At 51.3% G+C, this 25,157-nt stretch overlaps 7 protein-coding genes across 7 annotated transcripts; 4 read left to right on the top strand and 3 right to left on the bottom strand.

Annotated features, from left to right (window-relative positions):
- Positions 1 to 369: 369 nt before the first annotated feature.
- MGYG_03665 (SAP domain-containing protein) lies at positions 370 to 2,379 on the bottom strand (the record flags this gene model as incomplete). Its single annotated transcript, XM_003173440.1, has 1 exon — positions 370 to 2,379. The coding sequence occupies one exon, from the start codon at positions 2,377 to 2,379 to the stop codon at positions 370 to 372; it is 2,010 nt and encodes a 669-aa protein (XP_003173488.1).
- A 634-nt stretch (positions 2,380 to 3,013) lies between these two features.
- Positions 3,014 to 3,811, bottom strand: MGYG_03664 (hypothetical protein; the record flags this gene model as incomplete). Its single annotated transcript, XM_003173439.1, has 2 exons — positions 3,014 to 3,694; positions 3,752 to 3,811. 2 exons carry the CDS (start codon positions 3,809 to 3,811, stop codon positions 3,014 to 3,016), a joined length of 741 nt encoding a protein of 246 aa, XP_003173487.1.
- A 774-nt stretch (positions 3,812 to 4,585) lies between these two features.
- MGYG_03663 (peroxisomal 2,4-dienoyl-CoA reductase SPS19) lies at positions 4,586 to 5,844 on the top strand (the record flags this gene model as incomplete). Its single annotated transcript, XM_003173438.1, has 6 exons — positions 4,586 to 4,640; positions 4,703 to 4,961; positions 5,021 to 5,184; positions 5,250 to 5,443; positions 5,503 to 5,653; positions 5,717 to 5,844. The coding sequence occupies 6 exons, from the start codon at positions 4,586 to 4,588 to the stop codon at positions 5,842 to 5,844; spliced, it is 951 nt and encodes a 316-aa protein (XP_003173486.1).
- Positions 5,845 to 7,573: 1,729 nt separating this feature from the next.
- On the top strand, positions 7,574 to 10,450 carry MGYG_03662 (hypothetical protein; the record flags this gene model as incomplete). The annotated part of the gene is made up of 1 exon (XM_003173437.1): positions 7,574 to 10,450. One exon carries the CDS (start codon positions 7,574 to 7,576, stop codon positions 10,448 to 10,450), a length of 2,877 nt encoding a protein of 958 aa, XP_003173485.1.
- Positions 10,451 to 11,644: 1,194 nt separating this feature from the next.
- On the top strand, positions 11,645 to 12,805 carry MGYG_03661 (hypothetical protein; the record flags this gene model as incomplete). The annotated part of the gene is made up of 2 exons (XM_003173436.1): positions 11,645 to 11,860; positions 11,936 to 12,805. 2 exons carry the CDS (start codon positions 11,645 to 11,647, stop codon positions 12,803 to 12,805), a joined length of 1,086 nt encoding a protein of 361 aa, XP_003173484.1.
- Positions 12,806 to 13,846: 1,041 nt separating this feature from the next.
- Positions 13,847 to 17,406, top strand: MGYG_03660 (GTPase-activating protein GYP2; the record flags this gene model as incomplete). Its single annotated transcript, XM_003173435.1, has 4 exons — positions 13,847 to 14,097; positions 14,168 to 14,667; positions 14,748 to 15,099; positions 15,165 to 17,406. 4 exons carry the CDS (start codon positions 13,847 to 13,849, stop codon positions 17,404 to 17,406), a joined length of 3,345 nt encoding a protein of 1,114 aa, XP_003173483.1.
- A 974-nt stretch (positions 17,407 to 18,380) lies between these two features.
- Positions 18,381 to 23,849, bottom strand: MGYG_03659 (Rho1 guanine nucleotide exchange factor 3; the record flags this gene model as incomplete). The annotated part of the gene is made up of 2 exons (XM_003173434.1): positions 18,381 to 19,127; positions 19,179 to 23,849. 2 exons carry the CDS (start codon positions 23,847 to 23,849, stop codon positions 18,381 to 18,383), a joined length of 5,418 nt encoding a protein of 1,805 aa, XP_003173482.1.
- Between the last annotated feature and the right edge of the window lie 1,308 nt (positions 23,850 to 25,157).

Below are 25,157 nucleotides of genomic sequence, written 5' to 3'. Positions count from 1 at the left end.
TTTCCGAAGTAATAAGACCAATAGATAGTCAACGTAGTAAATTTAGCATTTTTCCTCCTTTGTGAAAAGGCTGTATTTTATCCCTTGTAACCGCCCTTCCATGTAAACACCATTTAAAACCAGGGTTGAAAGTTACCGGTAGAAATAAATACTAAAACAGCGAAAGGAAAGATAAGGGAAATGGGAATGGGACGCCAGAAGGTTGGCCATTGATGGTTGATTTCACCTGGGGTAAATCCGGTGTCATCCGGCAGGAGAATGCGTGTGAAAGGGGGAATGAAACAAAATCCGTGGTTATGCAAGAGACGAAGGAAAAATTAAGGATAACAATGAGAGAAGGCGAAAAATTAGATAGATTTTCGTTCTAACTTATCTTCTACCCCTCCAGGGGCCGTCTCTCCAGCTGCTCCCCCAATCTCCACCACGCCCACCACGTCCGCCTCCCCTTCCTCGACCGCCGCGGCGAGGACCATATTCTGGTCCTTGGACGACGAACTGATCGGTGTCTTCAAATGTATATCTGAACATCTCGTCTCCGCCTCGTTTCGATACCGGGCCAGCCCTGGCTAGATCGTCAAATTGATCGAGACGTTTGTCTGATACCTCTCGGGATACAGGTAGGTAGTACAACTTCGGCTTTGCAACGGTAGAAAGGAATCTGTCGTCAAGAGCCTTGAATCCGTGTTCTGGCATTTTGCTACTAGGTGTACCAGTCTGTTGACTTCCTTGGCGGCCTCCAGGGCCCATCCTATCTGCTCGAGGGCCAGTTGGTGGTTCTCGTCCAAAACCCTGACCCGAGTCGTATGGGCGGGGTGGTCCGCTGGTGATTGACGAGGCTTCCTGCAGTTTTGCTTTTATACCATCCTCAGTCTCGTCATAGGCAACTTCCCAACGAGGACCTCCCCTGCCGCTGTTCCCGGGCGCCTGTTCTATTTCTATCCATTCCTTCACTTTTTCTTCTGGAATGAAGTCAGCCCATAGTGGTTTGCGGGTACGTTCTTCCGGCCAGATAGCGTCGTGCAATGCGGCTCGAACCCGAGAAGCCGCTGCAATGCTTGTGAAGCTAGCAAAACAGTGGGTTTTGATGGAATCCAGGAAGAAATCAACGATAACGTCAGGGTCTGGAGATGAATTTGGTGGTACAGCAAGAGAGCATAGGTGTCGTTTTAATGCTGCAGGTTGCAGCGGCCGCATGAAATCACGGATATATAGAGCGGCGGTGGCTGGATGTAAAGCAGGGGATACCATACGGTCATCGCCTTCAGCGGGGGGAGGTGACTCGGCCCGCAAGGGAGCCCCATTTGTGGCAGGAAACAGATCCTTGAAACGCGCATCGCCAGCAGGTTTCCTTTGCCCATGTTGCTTTTCATTCTTCTCCGAAGATTCCTCTTGGCCTACTGCTTCAGTTTCTGCCTGTTCCTTAGCCTCATTCTCTTCAGTCTCTCGTTTCGGCTCCGGCGCAGGAGGTGTACTCTCTTTCATTTCCACATCCGTATCTTGAGCGGGCGGTTCTGCAGTTACCGGTGCCGTGGCAGGAGCCTCATCTTCATTTAACTTGTGCCCCTCGGTTTTGATTTCTTCCTGCGGTGGCCAAGATTGTTGCTGCTCCACTTCAATTCTTGCTTTCTTTAGCGCGATGCTCCTGGGAGATGGAGGAGGGGTCTGGCTTCGGCGTTTCCGTTTCCTTGATTCATCCGTATCTTCTTTTATGGCCTCAACGTCCGCGGAGGAAGACTTATTCGCGCTTTCGTCCTGAACGGGCTGTTGGGTGGGTTCTTGGGTAGGTTCTTGGACGGGTTCTTGGACGGATTCTTTGACAGGTTCTTGGATGGGTTCAGGTGCGGGAGCAGGAGCAGGAACAGCTTGCGCAGGAGTAATATCTTCCACCACCAATTCTGTCACGGGAGCTGGCTCAGCTTCCGCCACCGCAGGTTTCGGCGTAGGTACGGGTGCTTGGGCAACGGAAGGAGCTGGTACAGGTTCAATAAGCTGCGAAATGCTTGTAACCTTTTGCGAGGTGACAGGCGCAGGCGCAGCTTCAGGTATAACTGCCTGCTGTATCTCGGTGGCCAAAACTTGTTGTACAGGAGCTTGTTCTACAGGGTCCGGTGGTAATTGTGCCGGTTGGGGTACTGGAGCTTTAGGGGGTTCGGGCGCTGGCTCTTGGTATACTGGATTTGTCACTTGCGGTGCTGGTGCTGGTGTGGGCGCAGGCTCAACTGGCTCTGCTGGTGTTTCAGATTGGGCGGCAGCGCGTTCATTATCATCCTGTATAAGCCGGTCGATAAAATTTTGCTTCACTCGTAGTCCTGTCTGCGGGATACCGCGCTTCTTCAGTTCAGCTTTCAGGTCAGTGACCTTCAAGCTTGCATAGTCCATCACTGCGGTAGGAGTTATGACGCGACTGGCGAGGGCACAGGGATGACGGAAGAGAGTCACTTAGAAGCCGCACATGGCCTAGCCGGTGTAATTGTATGGTAAGACACTCCGTTCCTAAACCCGAGTCCTGACTGCGAGATTGAAGGGATGCTTCGATAGGTTGTTGTCTTTGTCTTGTCTTTTGTCTCTTAGTTTTCGAGATCTAACTGAAAGCTTTCGTTTGCTTCAGTTTTTGTTTTTCCAAGGTCACGTGATCAAGTTTATTCGCCTCTTGAGAAGCAGAGGCAGAAGCAGAAGAGGACGACAGCGAGGTTGGAGAGGATGCATACAATAATGAATGAGGTTAATCAGCTATTAGACGACATATCATACATGGCGGGTCGGAGTCAGACGTGGTCAAAATCACTCCCCAAGGCAAAGAGGGTGTAAAATAGTTAGATATCAGATCAAACAAAACATGGAGCATATCCGCCAATACATGAACCAAAAATGAAGAGATTGTTAAAGAGTATGTACAGCCGAGTGGAAAGGGTAGATGGGATACGGTAGGTTCTTTTGTGTCGGATGTCTAGATCCTATGCAAGATGAGCTTTTTGAAGAGACGAAGGCAGCGAAGGAAAATGGCAGATGCCATCTATTTTGTTCGCTCGCCCCAGATGCCAATGACGCCCATGGAAAAACCGATGCCAAGAAGGTAGGTCCTGAGCATATGGAGGTTGCGTTCTTTCTTCATGGACACTGCGACGGATTCTCCGTTGACTTCGGCCACTGAGCTTGCTGGTGTGGGTTTTTCGGTCGAGCGGGAGGTTCCCATGGACTCAGCCTCCGATGGAGGTTCGACAAGCTCAATTTCACTTGAGGCCGCAAGTGAGTCCTCGTCTTCTGGCTTCTTTTCGGTGGCGGCTGGCTTAGGCGCAGATCCGAAGAAACGGTTCAAGACAGACTTAACACAGCAGCACGAGGAACGAGGCTCGCCAGATGTAGAGACACCGCATAGCGATGATAGATAAGAGCTGCAGGTATTGGTGCGAGGGCTTTCGGTGCCTTGGATGAAAGATGGGTGGTTGGTATATAGCTCTAATCCAAGGCCACTAAGGAGAGAGAATGCGCTGGTCCAGAGGAGATAAGGGTGTCGTCGACGAGGAGAAGAGAGACTGAATGCTGTGAGGAGAGTGATGACAGTAATATGCGAAAGGGTCAGGGCAGTTCTGCGAGCCTGATACTGGATATCAGTCAAGGCCTGGGCGGCGACTGAAGCTGTGGGAAGGGCTTGAAGAGCTGGTAGAGTAATAGACGACATTGAGTATGAAAGACCCTACACTAATGTTAGTCAACCGCATCGTTTTTATTATCTGTTCTGCATGGCACGTACGGTAGATATGCCAATTGAGACCATGCCAACAAATTTGGCAACCGTAATCGGACAGGCCATGACGTTTGTCAGAGCTATGGCTCAGTAAGTGCCTCGTACGGTAGCGAAGAGTTGCAGCTCGAGAGACGAGCTATCGGCGTCCCTGCTGGCGCACAGTGTATCGGTTCCCTAGCCGCAAATTTGGGAGTATCTGGTGAATTGGCAACTTCTGGAGTTGGAGATTTGTTTGAAAGCCTCAAATGGAGATGGTTTTTTGAAGCTCAAGAAAGGCCGGAAAAACATCGGAAGATCGACGGGATGACACAATTACCAGTTAAACCTATTATGTAATAGTCGCCCAGCTCGCGCTTAACGAGGATGGAGAGAAGCTGGAGGTACGGATAAGAGAGATCTCAATTAGGGTGATGGTAGAGAATAACGGTATATGCCTTCTACGGTGCAGCCGTTGTTACTAGAGGAAGATGTCAGTAGATCTGCTCATATAGTTACCAAGCCGCGAACACCAAGGCTCCTCAACACCCACACCATTGTATCTTATTCATGGCTATCAGAGTACATCGCTGAGATGCTTGACCCTATTTTTTGCTGCTTATCTAGATGGAATTTCATATGTTGATACTCCGTACGGAGTTTTTGCTTGCGTGTTGGCCGTAGAAAAATAAGCCGAGGCTCGCATGTCTTGGCATCAACACGGCTTAAAAGTAGCCATCAAGTATCACCATAAGTTACCGGCTTTCTTTTGATGTTTTGTAGGTTAAACAGACGACAGTTTACCCCAGATTCCAGCAGTAGAAAAGGTTTTGAGACGGTAGTGACCTTTTGAATCAACCCAAGATGCCGATGCCAAAGTCTTCTTATATGAGTGACGTCTGGAGGGACGGCATATTCGGTAAGTTGTTTGGACAATTATCCTTGCTGAAGAAACATGCCATCAAGCTAATGTGTTGGTAGATAACAAGGTTATTTTCTGTACTGGCGGCGCTGGCACAATATGCAGTGCCCAGGTTCGTGCTATGGTCCATCTGGGTGCAAATGCATGCATTGTTGGCCGCAATGTTGAGAAGACGGAGAGTATGGCCAAGGACATTGCCACGGCTCGCAAGGGTTCTAAGGTGCTTGGAATTGGATCGGTCGATGTTCGCAACTTTGAGAGTCTCAAGAAGGCTGTAGATCGATGTGTGGAGGAGCTGGGAGCTATCGACTTTGTCATGTATTGACCTTCCTTTGCTTTTCAAACTATATGAGTGTTGTTCTAACTTGGTTTGATAGTGCTGGAGCAGCAGGAAACTTCTTAGCATCGATCAATCAGCTGTCTACCAATGCTTTCAAAGCGGTGATGGATATTGACGTGCTGGGCTCTTTCAACACATTGAAAGCAACGATACCTCATCTGGTCGACTCGGCTGTGAAGCATAAGTCAGATGGAGCCGCTCGTAAGTCTTTGTTTTGCTCTAGTAGGAAAAAGAGGGAAGAGAAGCTGATTATCAATTTGATAAAGCATCACCAACCGGGACCGGTGGCAGGATCATCTTTGTCAGTGCCACTATCCACTATACCGGCATGCCTATGCAGACACATGTTTCTGTTGCAAAGGCGGGTGTAGATGCGCTATCAAACAGTGTGGCCATCGAATTTGGTCCTGTAGGAGTGACGTCCAATGTTATCAGCCCTGGCCCAATTGGGGAGACAGAGGTATAGCAAGCTTACCTTGAAAGTATAGATATAGTATTGTATGCTGACGACATCCCAAGGGTATGAAACGACTTGCTACGGAAGATGCAAAGAAAACTACCGAGGCTGCCATCCCGCTCGGCCGCTATGGCTCTGTCAAAGAGATTGCAGATGCAACTGTCTACATCTTCTCGGACTCGGGGAACTATGTCAATGCTTCTACCGTTGTTGGTAAGTGTCCTCTATACGGCTCCGTACTGCTCATATTCAATATGGCTGACCAATGTTTGATAGTTGACGGGGGAGCGTGGCGCTTGCAGGCTGCTGGAATATCAGGCAGCGGTTTCTCCTATCCTGACTTCCTCCTCTCTGGTATGGAAGTCACAGGTGTCGCAGGGCAGAAGCAGAAGGCAAAGATTTGACCTGTAGCTTTACGTAGTTGCTATTTCTTTTTCATCTCCTGTCATTCTATATCTGTTCCTAGCTATCTTCTGTAACTATCTAGCCAATGTTGTGTCTTTGATATTGACCTTTGTAGTCTCTCCCCTCAGTCCTTTCTTTAGCCTGTAATAACATATCAGCCAATACCTAATCAAACGTCTTTACCGTTTGATCTGGAAGCTTCCTGTAAGATTGATCCAGCGCCTTCTTTGTCTGCTTGCCTTCCAGTCTCTATAGCAACCTGTCAAAGGCCCCACTTTTTTGATATCTTACAGGACATAAAAATGCGTCTGGATCAAACAAAGCATTGTTTAATCAAACGGTATTTACCAGCAGTACTAGCTTGCCTTTGGATCAAACCACTGCAATACAATGTCCTGTAGAGAGCCATAACTTCTCCACTGCATAGCTTTGTTTTCTTGTACTTTGCTTTGCTTTGGATTTCTTTACCACAGGCTGAGAAAATTATATCCAGCCTTTGACTGGGGAAAAGTGCAAGCCACGTGACCTGTCCCAAAACGGCTGTTTCAACGTCAAGCCATAAAGAAGGCAGAACAAGAAGAGGAGATTGGCTGCTTTTGTAGTTGTAGAAAAACGGTAGGATGGATGGATATTAGTATATAAGGGGTGTTGGCAGTCTGATGGAAAGGTAGAGAATGACATATAGATGGAGGGCGTACATCTATATAGCAAAGAGCAGCCTCTATATCGGAGATATAGGAGCTGCTTATCAGGGGTATCTATATGGATATGATATGACTGTTGACGCAGAGAACCAGACAACCAAGCTCGAGGCATATATCACGGGTATATATAGAAGACAGAAACAAGAAAGATGGCCTGGCCTAGCAGCTCCAGTCGGCACTTGGAGTCCAGTACAGGTACGTTACCAAATACCCTGACAGGACAGCAGAGCAGGACAGCGTCAGGGCAGCGTATCAAACTGGTACCGCGCTAGCAAACTCGTTAGCAGGACAGATTTGAATCACACTGAGAGGGAGTGATCTCGTTGCCCTGGACGCCCGGCCTTGTTTTGGTGCAATATAAAAATCCTTTCCTTCACCCTCCCCCCTTTTCTCTCTCCTTCCTTCTTTCTCGACTCACAGTAACATCAAGTCAACCATCCACCACACAGTGTTCGCAGATAGCTTTTTACGCTCAGTAACCATCTCAGTCACCATTCTCAGCCATATATCTCGCTTGAACCTGTGACCTCTTCTCTCGATCCTTTCGTTGCCAGCCAAAGACTCGTTTGTCGAATCTCTACCACCACCACCACCACCTAGAAGCTCCTCGATAGCTTCGAGTTCGACAACGATCAGCGAAAGATCACCTCTCCGTCTTCGTTTTCAGGCTTGATCACCGCCAATTCTCTTCGTGAATCAGCCAATACCACCATCATTCCGAAGAAATCAACCTGAACGTCGACGTTCTTCTCCAGTCTCACGGGAATCTCACCACCGTTCGAGACGAATCCAACCTCGCCAAAAACAACATTCGCCGCTTGAGCTAGAATCCCTTCATCACACAGGGGGTTCTTGTGCTCGCAGTCTTCAATTTTCGTCAGTCCGATCGCAGCTGTAGAGCTCGATCGTTCGCGTAGCCTCGCTTCATTCCCAGAACAGTCACGTCAAAGGCTGGTTCTACCCTTCCTCCGTCAACTCCTTAAGCAAACCGGTCAATTTCACCAGCTTAAGCAAAGGGAAAGCAATGGCTCCTGTTCAGCAAAAGGACGCCAAACTGAGCGCCGGACAGAAATCACAACTGTCCACTGGCAAACGCCCTGACATCATCGGGGATGCGAATGTTGCCGTTCCGACTCTGACTCCGGAACACAAAGCCCAGGGTCAATCCGATTTGTACAAATCGAAGTGGGCGTCCCCAGTAGACGAGTACCAGTCCACCTGGGAAAGCATGCTGGCGGCCAAAGGGGGGCTGTCTGCCAGTCAAATCACACAGGCAGCAGTACCTGCAGCCACGTCGGGGTCCAAAAGACAAACACCAACCCCGACAGACAAGGCCACTGCAGGGAAGCAGGAGTCGAAAGGCAAGCAACGGGCTACCGCCCAGCAGCCTACGACTTCCCCCCAGAAAACCGACCGGGCGGACGACGGCCACAGCAAACCTTCTCAGAAGGGTTCGTTGGGCAAGACTCTCAGCGCCAATCCACCGAAACCCGCCAGCAACGCCAACAGCAACATGGCAGTAGGTGAAGGCCCTTCGGACAGCCGTCGTCCGCCGCCTGTTATGAGCCAACGGGCCAAACAAACCGCCACTCCTCCGGCTGTCGATACTGACAACGAGGCCAGCACCGAGGCCACCAAGAAGAGACGCCGTCGAGGACGTGGCCGAGGGGGCAAGAAAGACAACAACACCGAGGCTTCCGTATCAGCCAGTGCCCCCTCGACAACCAGCCAAAGTACCTTCCAGCCAAGTCCAGCAAAGGGAAACGGCGCCAAAGAGTCTGCTGCTGGTGGTGCCGACAAGAAACAAACCAGCAAGCCATCGACAACCACAGCCAGTGCACCACCAAAGACGCCAGCAGCACCATCATCAGCAACATCTGCTGGCGCAGCTAGAAAAGCAGCAGACTCAAAACTTGCACAGCCAGCGTTGACTCTACCCCCTGCTCAGCCAAAACAACAACTGCAGCAGCCACAGCCAAAGCAACAGCAACCGCAACCACAGAAGCTGCATCAGCAGGGGGGAGTCAGAGGGAACGGACAACAAGCACCTCAACACCCAGGTGCTGCGAAGGGCAGCTTGGCCACACCAGCACAACCACAACTATCCGCAGCCACCGCCGCTGCGAGTAAGCCCAAGCCAGCCGCCGCCGCCAATGTTCCCAGAGTCAACGAGACCACTGGCAATGACCGTAAGGTCGCCGGGACGCCAGCTACCACTCAGCGTCCCGCCGTGCAAGCTCCTCGCTTCGGTCCTCCAGCATCCGCTGCAGGCGCCGCGGCCAGCAGGGTCGCGGAAAGAAGCATGGCTGTGCAGAGACCCGCAACCGGGCCAGTCGGTTTTGCGGTGACTGCACAGAACTCACCCGTTCAGCTCGGCTGGTCACCGAACATGATGGGTGACTCCCGTGCCCGGAGGTCCGGGGTCATGCCCCGTCTCGCACCTGGTTGGGAAGGGTATCAGGACAGAATCAACGTGTCTGGGGCGATCCAAGACATTTACCTGTATGCTGGAGACAGGTTGGACGTTGAGAAGTTCAATGCCTACGTTGCAAGCCCCTGCCATTCGGTAGAAGCAAAGGCCAACTGTCTTAAGGACATTGTCGTTACCATGGACCGAGTGGTGTCGGAGAAGCACGCCTCGGCCATGTCCATCAAAGCGGAACGTGACGCCTTCCGCGACGACTACGACCGGGCTAAAGCGCAAGCCGACGAGTACGCTGAGAGGCTCGCGGCTGAGCAGCTGCAACGCGAGCAGCTGGAACAGCAGATCCTCGACCTGAGCCATTCCGTGGCCGGTCTCCGCAAGGAGGTCGTTACAAAGGAGAGTCATCTTGACTCTGCCGAGGTGGAGATTCTCCGCCTCAAAGACGATCTGGCTGCGAAGCATAACATGCTCGAGAAAGCCGTCTCGAAACACGCAGCTCAGGCTGCTGAGACGGCATCCCACCAGGAACAGGCGGCTTCTCTCCACGGCGAGGTGGAGAAGCTGTCTGGCGAGCTCAGTGGCCTCCGGGCCAAATACACCCTTGCCGACTCGGAACGCAAGGCGTTGGCGGAGGAGATTGCCAAAAGCCCGTTGCAGAGCGAGAACGAGCAACTCCGGTCCCAACTTTCCGAAGTTCGGGAGCGGCTCGACTCTGCGAACCAGGTACGCGATGACCTGGAGGCTGAGCGTGCAGCTCACATCTGCTGCCAGCCTGTGGAGAGTGGCACTCCAACCTCTGTCACGTTGAGCATGGAGTTGGAAGGGTGGGGGGTTGGACAGGACTCCCGCTCTCTGACGGACGAAGAGGATGGCGGACACCCAAGATACCGTCAGTCGTCCCTGCCAGCATCAAGTGCTTCTCTGTACGGTGGTGGCAACGCCGTCTCTACGTCTACCCAGACCGACGAGGTGGAAGTCATTGAGACTTTCACACAGACTGAGGAGGAGCCGGTCGTCTCACTCTTCGAGGCGTCTACCCAGACTGTCTCCACGGAGGTTGTTTCAGCCTCCACCCAGACAGCCCCTGTGGAAGGCGTCAAGATGAGCGAGTCTTCCGCCCAAACGGCCTTGACCGGCGATGTTCTATCCCCGGCCGAGGTGGAAGCGAGAGTTGCAGGCGTCCGTCAGGAGGCGCGACAAACAACGGATGCTCTGGTGCAGACAGACATGGTGGCCGAAGTCCCTCGACGCAGAGACGTGTGGCTGTGGATCTTCCTCGCCCTGCTCTTGTTTACCTGGGCGGCACTCATACTGTGGAGCAGACTCAGCGGTATACACGCTTGGGAGGTTGCCAACGACATGTCTCGTGCCTCTGTCGCTGGTATTCGTTCCCAGCGTGCATTCCCCTGGTCTCTCATGTCTGAGAAGAGTTACTTCTCGGTCGTTCGGCACTCAAATAGAGTCTTCCCAGGCTAAATGAAAGAATGATGGGGGAGTCGGTCAAAGGAATCATCCATCAGTGCCCGTCAAAAACCTCACTTGATGCTCTCACTCCCTTTCCGGCAATGATCCTTGACTTGAAAACAACGATAACAACAACAACAGCCTGCGTCCTGTCCTGCCTCCGGGAGTCGATAGGCAGTTGGAGGAAGTAAGTGGTCCGTCAGCATTTCCCGCCCTTTTCGAAGGCCGCTTGGGTGTGTTGACGGAGTTCAGATATCAATGTCCCCCCATGTTCACTCTCTTCCGCCCCGTTTTACTGTAGGGCGTCTTTCCCATCCTTCGGGATAGGGTGGATGCCCACGATACCATTATGTCACCCTCTCATTCTCTCTTTCTTTCTCTCCTTTACTTCCGCTTCCTCCCTGCCTCTCCCTGTGCTGACACTTGATATAAGATATACGATCTCTGGTGAGATGGAGTGTGGTTGATGCGTGTTTGGGTGTTAACACGTCATCTTCTGCATGTCCATAGGACTTTCAATGCTTCTCTTGGTATCCTGGTCTCTTCCTGTCTCTTTTCCTATCTTTCTCTTTCTCTTCCTTCTCTGTCTTTTCTTCCTTCTTGATGACTTGACGTTGACATGTACACGTGACAACTGACTAAGCAACACGCGGCATTACGTCATCCCCTTGTCTCTTTTTTGCTTTTTCTCTTTTTCTTTTCTTTTTACTCTTTTTACTCTTTTTACTACGAATTAACACGCGAGGTACGACTCCTTTAGCTGCTCTTTGCTCCTTTACCCTTACCCCTTTACTCCTGATCCTTGCTCTTTGCCTTACGGAGTATGTTATATTCTGTCTTATGCTCTGTCTATGTTGACCCCTGCTGACTCTTATCAACTGCTCGTCTTCCAGAAGCCATCGAAGTACTCTGTAAGTGTCTCTTCTTCTGCCTGTGCAAGGGAGTGTCTCGCGCTAACCGCTTCTGTCCTAGCTCTCGGGCCTCGTTTCTTGTTTCAACTTCTCGACTTTCGCCGTCTTCGTCTTCGTCTCTTTCTCTCTCTTTACTTACTTCGGCCACCTCGACCTCTTCAGCTGCGACTTCGACCTCAGCTACTTCGGCCTCTTCGTGACACTCGTTTATTCCGGATCTCTTGACGCTTCTCTTTTTTTTCCTTCTGTTTCTACTTCCCGCTTCTTTTACTATCCAGATATTTTGCCCCCCACCATGCTCGCGAAGTTCGTCGCGACCTCTCTCCTGGCGCTGCAAGGCGCAGCCGCTTTCCTTATCGTGCCCGAGATTGACATCCCCCATGCCACTACCACCACCAAGAAGACTGCCGGCGACGCGCCCAAGCTGACCATCGCTGCCAACTGCGCCAAATGCCCGTTCCCAGACACCCTTGATGCCTCGTCTGAGGTCTCGGCCGTGGATAGCTTCATGGTTCGCTCTCTCTCTCCCCCCATGCATGTTTTTGCCTCCCAGGTGCCCGATAAGCGCTAACTTGTCCACCCCCAGCTCTTCGACCTCACCACCGATGCCGGCAAGCTGTACATCAACGAGAAGGAAGTCTACCCGTCTCCTGACGCCTCGGTCGACCTCCAAACCATCCTTGTCCGCAAGTCAGACGAGCAGCGCAGTCGAAACGTCCCCGCCGGCTATGTCTTTGAAGTGCTCCGAACCCCTGACTCTCCCAGTGACCCGGAGGGCCCTGAACTCCTCTCTCTCTACTTCACTCCCGTCCAGCTAGACGGTCTTCCGGCTGCCGCAGACACTCTCCACATCCCCGTCATCAAAACCGCCAGGGGCAACCTCGTCATCGTCAACTCTCGCATCGAAGCCACCCCGGCCCCTCACATCTCATGCAAAGACTGCGGCCGCGATACTGAGTGCTGGAAACGCCTTCTCCTCGCTAGAATCGCCGCAACCATCAACGCTGCAAAGATCCGAGCTGCCAAGTTCGTCGACAAAATCTCATCTGCCTTCAAGGGCTGCCACGGAAAGAACAAAGCATCTGGCATGGAGATGGAGCCTGCACACGGACACGGACAAGGCCAGCACAGACACCAGCATCCTACCTTCTCTCGCGCTTTTGCTCATGCACTCCGCTTCGTCATCATCCCAGCCATCGTCGGCCTCTGTCTCAGCTTGGTTGTCTGCTCTATCGGCTCTCTCGTCGGCCACTGCATCGTTGCTCTCTGGAGATACAGCCAGCGCCGCCGCTCTTCCCCTGGCCAGCAACAGAACATCGACTCTGCCCAGGAAGACGGAGAAGCCTACGAAAAGGAAGGTCTCATGTCCCACGATGACGACGACCACGCGGACGTCGCACCCCAGGAAGAGGATAGACTCCACGGCCAGATCAGACTGCCTGCAGACAAGGCTTAATCTGAGCCTGGCTTGCCTTTCTCACACTTTCTTACATCATTACATCATTACATCGCTACATCAACTTTTCTTAATTTGTTCCTCGGAGTGGAATCGCATGACTACAACTGATACTATTTTCCTTATATCCTGTTACCATATCCTATCCTTACAACCAAGGACTCTCCTTTTCTGTCTGTGTTTTCTATTTTGTACCGGCCTTTCCTTCAGTCTTTCCTTTTTCTCTCTGCTTCAGATGTTCAGCTAGCTCAGGTTTCTTCTCTCCTTCAGGGTCTCGCATAGTCACAGCCACAGGCACAGTACAGTACAGTCTCTTTAAATCAAAGCCTGTCCTTTCTTCTTTCTTCTTTGTCCCCCTCCTCTTCCCGTACGACTTCCGACGGCCGTAGACGTGTCCGCATCAAAAGAAAAGCTCCCTGATCGTCACGGCGCTGTACGCCTTTCGTACCACTTCACAGCCCACCTTTCCTTCCCTCAGCCGCGTGTCAGGCAACTACTCCGTACTGCATTATGTACTTTAGTCACTTAAGCTTGGCCCTCGGGGAATCGATAATCGGCCGTGGAAGATTGTTGTGCCGGCCCTGGCTGCTGATCCCTGAGGGCTGAGGGGGACGATGGATGCTGGATGTATCAAGATATCGTCCAGGGTACGAGATGCTGCAGCGAGTCTCAGGCTGTAGACGTACTTACTCACCTGAATTCCCCTGGAGCCTCTCTCTTTCCGTCTCTCTCTCTTTCTTGCTATCGGTTTTTCTCCTTTTTATCACTGACTATCGCTTCTGCTAGCCTCTCGCTGGTGACCCCTTTTGTTGGGATCGGCGCAAGCGTTCTCCAGGCAGATCCAAGTAGTGACATCCCAAGCTTGCATAAAACTACCTGCCCTACATACATAACTACAGTAACTACATACAAGCTGCCCTCCACCACGCCAGCACGCAGCACAGCTACCCTCCCCCTGCAAACACAAAAGCACAAAAACTACCTGATAAGAAACCAGTCGATCGCTTGATTTACGCCAGTTGCCAGGCTGGTTCTGCAGCCATGTTCCAGATCTCGTCGCTTGTCCAGAAGGCTCAGTCGCTGGTAGACCCGTCGAACTTCGGCTTCCCTGCACCCGCCGCCTCTGATCGAAACCCGTCCAAGGCAGCGCTCTTCCGCCAGCAGTTCCGCCTCCCAGACTCCCAGAATCCGCTGCAGGAGATATCAGCCGAGCTCGTCCTGCCGCTGCCCTACTCGTCCTCGAGCTCGACCCACGGCGAACGAGCCAAGGACGCTGGCCGTTCTGGCAACCGGTATATAGGCAACCTGCACCTCAGCGAACGCTTCATCTGCTTCTCGACACAACCCACCAGCTTCCTGCAGTCGTCAGATTCTCTCTCCGTCTGCGTTTACGGGACAGACGCATGGGACCGGCCCGTCGGGCAACGGCTTCACATTACCCCTCTGTGCGATACGACGAGTCGAGAGGCTGAATAGCCACGGTCACGTCTTCTCGCTTTCCATCACAACTTGGAACGGAGCTCTGGGCAAAGCGGCCACGTCGAAGGATACGCCTGCGTTGGTACAAAAGTTTACAATCCATCTGGACGGTTCGCGCCAGGCCTGTGAGCGGTTCTGTGATGGACTGAAACGGGGACTGAGGGATGGCATGAAGGATGTCGAGGGCCTCAGGCAGGTGGTCGCTGGATGTCACTCGGAGTACATGCTGTCTGGCTCTCGGACGATCAAGAAGGAGGGCGTGGAGGTCGAGACCACCAGGGAGCCGCCGGATACGGGATTGGGTCTGGTGTTTAGGTATCCCGGTGACGCTAGGAAGCTGAGAGATCGGAGTAAGATGCGGTTATGGGGAGAGTACATGAGAGGTATGCTCCCCCCCTGATGACTTTGACTGGAGGATAAACGCTCTCTATTATCTTGGGTTGTTTACTGATGGAAGTTGTAGAAAACGGACGCAATGCCACAATGATAAGGCAGCCTACGTTCCATAAGCTCATCCGAGTCGGCCTTCCAAACCGGCTACGCGGAGAGCTATGGGAGATCTGCTCTGGTTCATTCTATTCACGCCTACGAGCTCCAAACCTGTACGAGGAGACGCTGGCCAAGTTCTCTGGCCGTGAGTCTCTTGCAATAGACGAGATTGAGAAGGATCTCAATCGCTCTCTTCCAGAGTACCCCGGATTCCAGAGTGAAGAGGGCATCAACAGGTTAAGAAGAGTTTTGACAGCGTATAGCTGGATAAACGAAGAAATAGGATATTGTCAAGCAATGAACATCGTCGTTGCTGCCCTGTTAATGTAAGCCCGTCATCTAACTACCTACCTTACCCCCTTTCTACGGCTTATCACTAACATTGCTATAGTTATACGTCTGAAGCACAAGCTTTCTTCCTTCTATCAGTGCTATGTGACCGGTTATTACCCGGTTACTATTCCACAACTATGTACGGAACATTGCTTGACCAAAAAGTGTTTGAGTCTCTTGTGGAAAAGACCATGCCTATTCTGTGGGAGCATTTGGTAAAATCTGACGTCCAGCTATCCGTTGTCTCCCTTCCTTGGTTCCTCTCACTATACATCAACTCCATGCCCCTTGTCTTTGCGTTCAGGGTTCTCGACGTCTTTTTCCTGGAGGGACCAAAAGTACTCTTTCAAGTCGGGCTGGCAATTCTTCGAATCAATGGAGAGGAGCTACTCGACGTCACCGACGATGGAACCTTTATCTCTATCCTCAAATCTTACTTTTCCAGACTCGACGAGTCTGCACATCCTCGTTCAGAAAACCCAAAGCTGCGTGCCATCACTCGTTTCCAAGAGCTCATGGTCGTGGCTTTCAAGGAGTTCTCGGGAATAACCCACAGTACAATCGTGGAGGAACGAGCGCAACACAAGGATGCAGTCTTGAGCAATATTGAAAACTTTGCCAAGAGAACTTCTATCAGAAATCTCGGGCCAGAGAGTAAGAAGCTCAGCGTGGACGATCTAGGTGCAACATACGACCGTTTCTATGACGTGCTATATGATCGCCAACAAAAGATAAAGGCCCAGGAAGAAGAAGAGAGGCGCCGAAATAAGGCCGGAAGCAAGAACCCGGCACGATACTCTACTCTCCTCCCCAAAGTCGAGGAACAAGTAAGCCGTGTTGGCCTTGGACCCAGCCCGTCGCTTATGGACTATGATGGCTTTAGACAATTCCTTGCAGCCACTGCCAAATGGGCAGCCAGTGACTCTCCCCCTCGCAAGGAATCCGCTTCTGATCGAAATGCCAGTATAAGAGGACGCAATAAGTCTTCAGACAGGTCAAAATACCCTGCTCCTGCAGAGCACGACTTTTTAAGACGACTTTTCCGTAAATGGGATGTTGATGGCAACGGCGGCCTCAGCTTACAGAACGTTGTCAATGGCCTGGCTCAAATAAAGGGCGGCAGAGATATAATGAACACAATAAATTACTTTTTTGACCTATATGATGACGATGGCACTGGCCAAGTGGATCGAGAGGGCATACTTCGCATGTCCGAGGCCCTCCTTTTCCTCTCAAGGAGAGGATTTGAAGGCCTAATCAACATTAGGGCGAACGGGGAGAGCGATCGATTATCAACTTCAACCCAGGAAGGAGACGTGCGAGCCCGACCTAAGCTCAGTGCTGACGAGAAGTTCCTAAGCAGTGTCAGCGACTTTATCCAGCATTGTTTTGAATACGCTGATCCCAGCCATCCACAGAATCAAGAACGTACAGAAGTGGAATCGCAACTGGAAGCCTTTAGCATCGGTGACGATGATGACGATGATGAGGAAGAAGAGTACCATCCAACCCCTGACTCAGAGACGAAAGAGAAAGAAAAATCATTAGAGCCTGCAAGCGACGAAATTCCGAACACTCCCCTATCCCCTACTACCAAAGAAGCCTCAGAGGCAGCAAACGCAGCTCTAGATCCTGCACACCCCTTACACATCACACTACCGACCTTCCGCATGGTCATCCTCGCAGATGAACTCCTTGAACAATTCTTTGAAAGCTTTTTCCCTGAATCATTCCACCTCTCCGACCGTCCATCCCAAGACACATCTGCCGCACAGCGCTCTACATCCCTCTCTTCCAATCTCACCACCTTTACCAATCTTGGCTATAACCGCTCCTCTGGCGCAGCTACCGCTCCATCCGGAGCCACAATTGCCGGTGCATCCGGCGGCATCGTTCCGCCAGGCCACAAAGGTCTAAGAGGCGTTCTAGACAACATCGTCTCAGACGGAATGCGAATGGCTGCCGAAGTCCGCAAGAAGATGGAAGAAGCCCAGCGCGAAATGGAACGGAACGCTCTCGGCAGCAGGGCGGACGAAGAAGATGACGACGACGATGACGATGCAGCTTACTATGAACGAAGGAATACCGATGCATCTAAGCTTCGTGCACCATCTATTCGTGAAGGTGATCGCGATTTACTTGAAGGAGCTGAAGTGGCTAGTATTCGGGAACGGGAAGGGTCGGAACAGGCTGAAGGCAGTGCTGCGAATCCTTCCAAGTCAACGCTCTCGCCGTCGCCTGGTTCGCTTGTTCGACGGCCGTCAGACTTTAGTATTGACAAGGTCGAGTTCGAGTCGTAGCAGGCTGCGCGGCTGGGTTAATGAAACTTGCATAAATTAATTGATGATTATTGATAGCTTTTTTTTGGGCATGGCCATGTCAGGACCGGTGGATGGCTGGCGAATTATGTAATTATTATTTTCCAAGATGGAATTGTGATATATCTAGCTCTCCAATTACTGTTTTTATACTATCCTTTTCGTCTTCATTCCCGTTCCTCGTTCCTCCTCTATCCACTCTATACTCGATATATGTTTTGTCTGCGTAGAGGGATAGATCCTTGCGTTATCAAGCTGGCTTTAATAGCCGAGTATAAGCCGTAATAATGAACCGGTCAATGGAGAATCTTCATATCTCTCTTTCTTTTGGTATTATAACTCACAAGCCAAATGTCCGTTGCCTGTTGTATGATATTGTTAGCAAGCACATAAGATCTTGAAAAGGTAAATTAAAGGGACCATCTGTTCCAAGAGAAATGCAAGTGGAAATGTATCTTAAATTGAAGAAGCGAATAGAATAGAAATGGAAGCCAAATGGGGGCGGCAGGATATTTAAACAAAAAGAAGATATCCATGCAAGAAACATGAACAAAAAATAACTCGACAAGAAAGCCAAACATGGGCTAATACTAAATAATAGTTAAGGCTGATAGGTATCATCCGTAAAATTTTAATTATTAAGCCTTGCAATCAACCAAGCCAACCAACCCCTGGAGGTGGAAAACAAGAGTCTAGGATCATGAGGTCGTGATTTTGCGGTCGTATAATAGCATATCCGGGGAGGGCGTTGGTTGAGATGCTGAAACGAATATATGGAATAGCCAGCAAAGAAAAAAGAGCCCAAAATCGAATAAATCGACAGAGAAATGTGATAAAAGGGGGCATGGGTTGTGAGAACTGACCCATATAAGAAGGTAAATGGAATGATCGAGACGGACGTAAGGGGGGCAGCGCAAAAGTCAGGCCTCTGAAAGGGGAGTAGATTAGCAGTATATTTAATCTTTCTGTCCTTCGTTCTCCAAAAGTTCCAGTACGATCTGGCTTCGTTCACGTTCAGGATGCTGCATGCAGATCTTGACTGTGCGAGAAATACCGCCAAATCCAGTGGAGATTCCGAGACCGTTACGTGTGTGGGTGGAGGCTGTGTCATTGAAATTCGAACCGCCTACCGCGTTGGCATGGTGGTCGGCTCCAACACCGTTGTTACCACCATCGTCTAATAGTGTAACGTTTCTCCCGGCAATGACTTGTCGAAGACGACCGTTCATTGCATTGCGGACTTCGACAAAGTCTTCGTTAAAGAGGAGAAGGAACTTTCCGCATAGACAGGCTGCATGAGCGATGCCGACAAATTCCATGACCACGCTACGGCTGACGTCTCCGTGTTTATTGACGTATACTGCGCATTCCTGGAAAGCAACGAGGAACTCACTATCGCTGAGGCGGAACATTCCGAGGGGGCGGAGATCTTTCACTCTGTTTGCGATGCTGGTGAGGTGGGATTGGACGTCGGCTTGTTCAGATTTCAGATTGGGGACAGACCAGGGCTGTTTCTTGTCCAGGGTGAGGACTTCCACGCCTCTGGATGTAGATATAGCAAGAGATGTATGGAAAAGGTTGATTCCATAACTCTCAGCTGGGATATAGAATTCATCATACTCGCGGAAGAACTCGGTTTGGCCTCGTCGGGACAAGAAGCGAGAACGGCTTGAAGATGATTTTTGAAGAACAGGTTCCAATACCTGGGGTGGTTAGTGAGAATATAAGAGAAGTAGTCGTGCATGTTAACATACCTTGAAAGTAGAGGAAATGCCGTCTCTCTTCTTGTAGAATACCAGCGCCCTATCCTTCATGCGGCCCGCAGCAAAGAAGCCTACTTCCCGGTTTCCAGAAAGCTTTTGAGGTGCCCGTCGTTGCGAGTCAGGCTGCACAGCACCATTGACTGGACAGATTGCGTCCAAATGATACCCGATCAAAGACTTGTCAGAAATCAAGAGGAAAAGATTGAATTCCTCAAAAACAGAAATCTGCGTGACACGCAGCATTGAAATTCCCTTTGTCCATCCTCTAGGATCGTCGTATGCAGAGATATATACGCCATAATCTGTACCTATGGCACACATCATTTTCCCAGGAGGCTGCTGGAATACGGTTGCACAATTGACGGCCGCTCTGCAAACGGGCAAAGGTCGAGATAGGTTTCGTTCATACTTCTTCTCAACGTCTCTGATGGCTCTGTCAAGAGGGGTTCCCTTGATAACAGCACTCTTGGTAGGAACGGCCTGATCCGAGTAAGCAAAGGCTGAGTCTGAAAGGACACGCAGTCTGAATGGTTCTGCGTTCTGAGCATAGAGAGCAGCAGCGTGTTTGGTCTTTGCTTCGAAGATCTTCTCGCACCATTCCTGCCGGGACTGGGCGGTTGGAGCGTAAAGAACGTAAACATCACGTTTTCCAAGATGTTTGATTCTGAAAGGATAGAGAATCTTCTCATCTCTGGAGTTTTCCAGGACGGTTGTGGTTACTGATCTGCCAGCTGCACCTGGTGCAGGAGAATTCAGTTGCGGCGCGGTTGCAGCATGAGCGAGGCCGGCTGGGGCGCCGACTCGCGGGTTAGCTGGTGCGATGCCCTTGACTGCGGACCTGACGACTGGGTCATCGTTGGTACTGACCAGGGTAAGGAGATCCATGGGAATAGGCAGCTTAGAAACATCGAATGTCTCATGTTTTATGCCCGCTGCGTCTCTGTGAATCACTATTTTGGCCAAGACAAGGTAATGGTCAAAGAGGATAGCTCGGATATCGACCCAGTTGAACCTCTTTGTCCTTGGTCGTTGCAAGTCGCCTTGATGTATGATTTCGCGCCCAAGATGTTCTAGGTTGAGCTCGACGATGGACTTCATCTCTGGTCTTAGCTGTAGTTTCGCTCCTAGTTCCTTGAGATCCATCTTCTTCGTCATTTCTCCAACTTTGTTGTCACAGTCCAAGGCGACAAGTTTGATTTCCTCGATAGCCTGTAGCAGATTGGCCTTCTCTTCTGAATCCTTTTCCATGTTCTTATGAACAGTGCTGAGAAGCAGTGTATAACGCTGGATACGGGTGATGGGAGCCTTCAAGTAAGTATCCCAGCTCAACCTGTTTGATAATCTGTTCTCACGCGCCTGGTTCAAAAACGAGCGGAAGAGCATGTTTGATTCAGCTTCTCGCCGTACGAGGTAATTGGCATTAGGAAACGTTGCCGCATATTCAATGTAGGCAGCTTTAGCTTTTCGAATCCATTCTCGGAAAATGTCACTGAAGCCAACGATGAAGGGTCCCTGCTCCTTTTGTCTGTACTTGAGCTGAGCTAGTAGATATTCTTCATTCACCCTCTTCACTGCATCGACTTTTCCAAACACGTCCCTAAGGAACCTATCCAGACGCTTAGGGCTGATAACGGATGGCTGTGCTGTGGCAAGGGTATCCCTATAGAGTGTCCGCAGAACATCGAGCTGTGCAATATACGAGTCTTCGGTTGTGACAATTTCGTGAAGGTTGTTTTGACGGTCGATCTCCTTTTTAGAATGCGAGGAGAAGACCTCTTTGCCAATTTTGTAGAATGTCGCCCAATCTTCGGCCTTTTTCTGCGCTTCTACCATTTTCAAGTTGATTTTCTTCAATGTCCTCATGCAGTGGTGGGAGTAACATCGTCCGAATATATCATATTCCTGGTTATGCAACCGGGAGGAATAACATCCCTGACCGGTAATCTGCCATAACACACCAGACAATGTGCCTGGTCCAAATTTTACCCACTCTTCGTCTTTGATCAATGCTCCTGCGGCAAACATGCTCTTGACGACTCTGTCACTGAGAGTCTCGGCGTCTGCGGTATTCATGGTTGGGACTTTGTGGGTGAACAAAGCAACTATTGCTTCAACAATTGAATGCTCCTTTAGATCTGTCTCATCTTCAGCAAGGTCTCTTATCCAAGCCACAATGGCACTGATAGCCCATGGCTCTGAGCACTTGCGGAACTGTTCGCTCGATAGTTTACCTGGGTGGAACTTCTTCCGCTTTCCAGTAGGAAGAACCGGAAGGTCAAGGGTGACTGATGGGGTTGACATGGAGGAATCGTAGGCAGCTTGTTTTGATTTAGCCCTGTCAGCATCCGTCTTCGACCGAATGATTGCATCTGCAGATTTATGTGAGGTTGTATGGTCTGATAGTGATGTTGAGCGAGGAACAGCCGAAGTAGAGTTGGAATGAGTATATGTGTTTGGAGAAGTTGGATAACCCGGCATATGGTAGTGGTCCAATGGTATTTGGCCGGTATGCTCGCTAGAGCGATAAGTACCTGCAGGCATGAGATGAGGAAGTAGATTTTGGGCGGCAATCGGGACAGGGGGAGGTGGCAGGGGCCTGGAGCTCATTCCTGGATGGAAGAACAAGTCCTGAGGTTCTCCTTCTCCGGGTGCATCGCTAAGAGAGCTCGTGGCGGACGAATGCCTTCTAAGAACCGCTTCGTCTCCATTTTCAAAGCTCATGCGACGATAAGCTGAAGGTTCGGAGAGCCCACCTGTACCAACGGCATCGACCCTGGCGGTGGGTTCAATCTCGGGGAAGGGATGTATGGAGTCCTGGTCGATACTAGGGTAATCATATTGATTGGAGGTACTGTTCCTGCTTTCGCGTTGGGAATTGGCTCTCGCTCCCTCCATCAGAGCATCCTCCCCATAGTGCATGTCAGCGCTATATCCGCCGCCATAGAGACCAATATCGTGGAGAGCAAAGTCACTATCACTACTCGACTCTCCACGGTGTTGGCTTTGGGGCAGTGGCGGTGGTGGTGTCTCCTGGTGCTGGTAGCCAAACGAGCTTGCAGTAGATGTATGCGTATTTCGTCTTGCGCGCATGGCAGCCTCTTCCTCATCGGCTACTCGCAGAGCTTCCAGCCCAGCAGCTACTTCTGCATCACTGTCGTCGCTGTAAGCATTGTAATTAACATATTGCCCTGTCCCAGTGGAGCTAATATTTCCTCCATTGGTATGAGTCTGTACTTCATCCGGGAAGAGTTGTACGCCGGGCGAAAGCGCAGAAGTCGGGTAAGGACTATCATCAGACTCCTGTATTGGTGGCTGTTGTGGGAGTGGCCGTCTCGCCCGTGAACTGTGTCTGCGCGTGGTGTCTGGCCTTCCTTCCATGACGGCGGCCTCCACCTCCTTGATAATATCATCATAGCTCGGCTCCACCTGGTCACGGCCATTTCGCCCTTCGAACTCAGGTGGTGGTCCGGGAAGTGGCCGTGCCTGTGGATGGCGGGTGAGCGTGTCCGTACGTCTAGGAGAAGAAGACTGGGAGTTATGATGTGCGGGAGGAGGCGGGGGCGGGGGGCTTGCTGAATAGGAAGCCGGCTTGGTAGCCCAATACCCTGCGTCATGTTGAACCGTGCTATGAGCAGGCGTATTTGGCGTGTATTGGTACTCAGCAGCTTGCGCCGGAGCTTTGGCGGAAGAGTATCTCCGGATACGATCGTTTGTAGCCTCGGTGCCATATGTAACCGCCGATTGAGGGTGGGCTGATGAAGGGTAGTTATAGGACGAGTATGAAGAAGGATGCGCAGATACGGGGGTGGCAGCAACACTCTGAGACGCAATGGGAGGGTAAGTTGGATGGTGGTGAGTTGTTTGGTTGCCGTATGGAAGCGAATAGTCATTGTAACTATCCAGCGGGCGAGCCGACATGGGACCCGGCGAAGTAGGCACAGCATGAGACGGAGGGAAGAAGGATGGCGAGGTTGAAGGGTATGAAGTCTGAACCGGCGTGCCCGCGGACCAGTTTACACCTGGCGATGACTGAAATGATCCTACAGAGGGAGATGACTGGTACGCCGCAGGAATGTAGGGCTGATGATGCGGCTGCTGGCTGGAAAACTGCGAGAAGGCCTGTGGATTGTAGCTAGCCTGCTGCGGCGTGGGAGGAGGCTGTTGCTGCTGCTGCTGCTGCGAGAACTGCTGGGGGTTGTATGACGGCTGCTGCTGGCCTGGGGACGGGGTGCTGGTGCCCTGGTACTGGTGCTGGTATCCCGACATGGCGGAGGAGCCGTGGGAAGAGGTCTGGCTCACGGCAGAGTGCTGCGAGTGCCTGGAGCCGAAGTTGCTGGAGTGAGACCCGTGGACGCTTCCTCCGCGACCGTCGTGGTACGGGTATGCTGACGCTCCTCCGCCGACTGCAGCCCTGGAGTCGAAGTATCCGGTGTCGTCCCCGGCCTGGTAGCTGGGAGACCGCTGCATCTGGGCGTGTGGCGGTTTCTGGCCGGCAAGGTGAGGGCCGGTAGGGTACTGGGAGGCGTGCTGCTGCTGCTGCGAGGGAGCTTGGGGAGCGATTCCTTGCTGGCCGTGGTGGACATGAGGCTGAGACGGGCCATGCGACACAGCGGCCGACAACGGTGGATAGGCGCGAGGCGGGCGGTTCTCCTGGTCGGGCATCGTCTGCTTCCCTTCTCCTATTTTCTTCTGTTCTGTCTTCCGTGTCTCACTCGGCCTGCCCGCTTGCACCGTCCAAGGCGATCGATCTCGAGAAGCAAGCCGGCGGCCAGGACATGGGCGTTTGTCGTGTAGTTATGGGCCGGGGGGGTAGTTAAGTAACTAACTATGCGTTGTTGCGCGCGGGAAAAAGAAGAGGCGGCCTGAGTTGTAACGAGCGGAAGTTTTCGTGCTTCGGCGAGGGATCTATCGAGTTTGAGCCGCGGCCAGGGACACCATCGCTGCTTCGGCCGGAAAAGACGAGACGACAGCGCGTTGAAGTTGGTGTCTTTTGGTGCTTTTGGTACTTTTTTGGTGCTTTTGGTGAATCTCGACGTCGCTTTTTTGTTCCTCTTGGAGGTTGCAGCTGCTTAGTCAGCATGGAACCGACGATGAAGAAGAAAAAGACGACGACGATAGACATGAAGACGATGATGATGAAGGAGAAGAAGAGGAAGAATAAGAAGAAGACGAAGGTAAACATGAATGACAGTCATGGGCCGAGTTGCTGTCTTCATCTTCATCTTTGCTGGCGGTGGTTTGCGGCCAAGTCGATATCTATGAGCATCACAGCTAACTAACAACCGCTAACTACGGAGTACAGGAGACAGTCAAGAGCATGCAGCTTGATAGAGCATGAGACAGCCAGTGACTTCGGGATAGTAAGTGTCTATTGCATCATTGACAGTGACAGTGACGGTGGCAGGATGGCAGACTCAGCTTCAATGGTGAAGCGAGTCTTCACCCGCAAGGCTTCACGGTCAATGTAACCACGATATCGATATTCAATATCCATACCACGGTGACCGGTGGCAGTGATCGAGCCGTGGATCAGCAATGAAGGAGCCTTTCACTGCCCGGTCTTTCACTGCCTACAAAGAAAAGAAGCAGCAGAGTCACTGTCTCCAGCAGCAAAGACCTATGGATTCCGTCTCATGTCTTCACTGTCCGTCTCATCTTTCACTGTTGGGCTTTGTCTAGAGCCATGTGTGCCAGCAGTTAATACATGAGACGGAATCACTCATGGCCCTCTTCATCTCCATATTCCTTTTCCTACCATGCCTCAATCACCGTAGAAAAGGCCCAATTATAGTCACTGAGGCGTGGGAAGCTGTCTATAAAAGGGCCTTCGTTTCCCTTCTTCTCATTCTTCCTCTTCCTCTTCCTTTCCCATCACCATCTCCATCCTCATCCTCATCCTCATCCTTATCCTCCACTTCCCCTAAATACTCCCTATCTTACGCCTCAAATATTTATATGGCTACTACGAAG

The sequence above is a fragment of the Nannizzia gypsea genome, genomic scaffold, assembly GCF_000150975.2.
Source record: "Nannizzia gypsea CBS 118893 supercont1.3 genomic scaffold, whole genome shotgun sequence".
Taxonomy (NCBI): domain Eukaryota; kingdom Fungi; phylum Ascomycota; class Eurotiomycetes; order Onygenales; family Arthrodermataceae; genus Nannizzia; species Nannizzia gypsea.
Note: the sequence above shows the minus strand (reverse complement) of the source record. Positions and strands in the feature narration are given on the sequence as shown.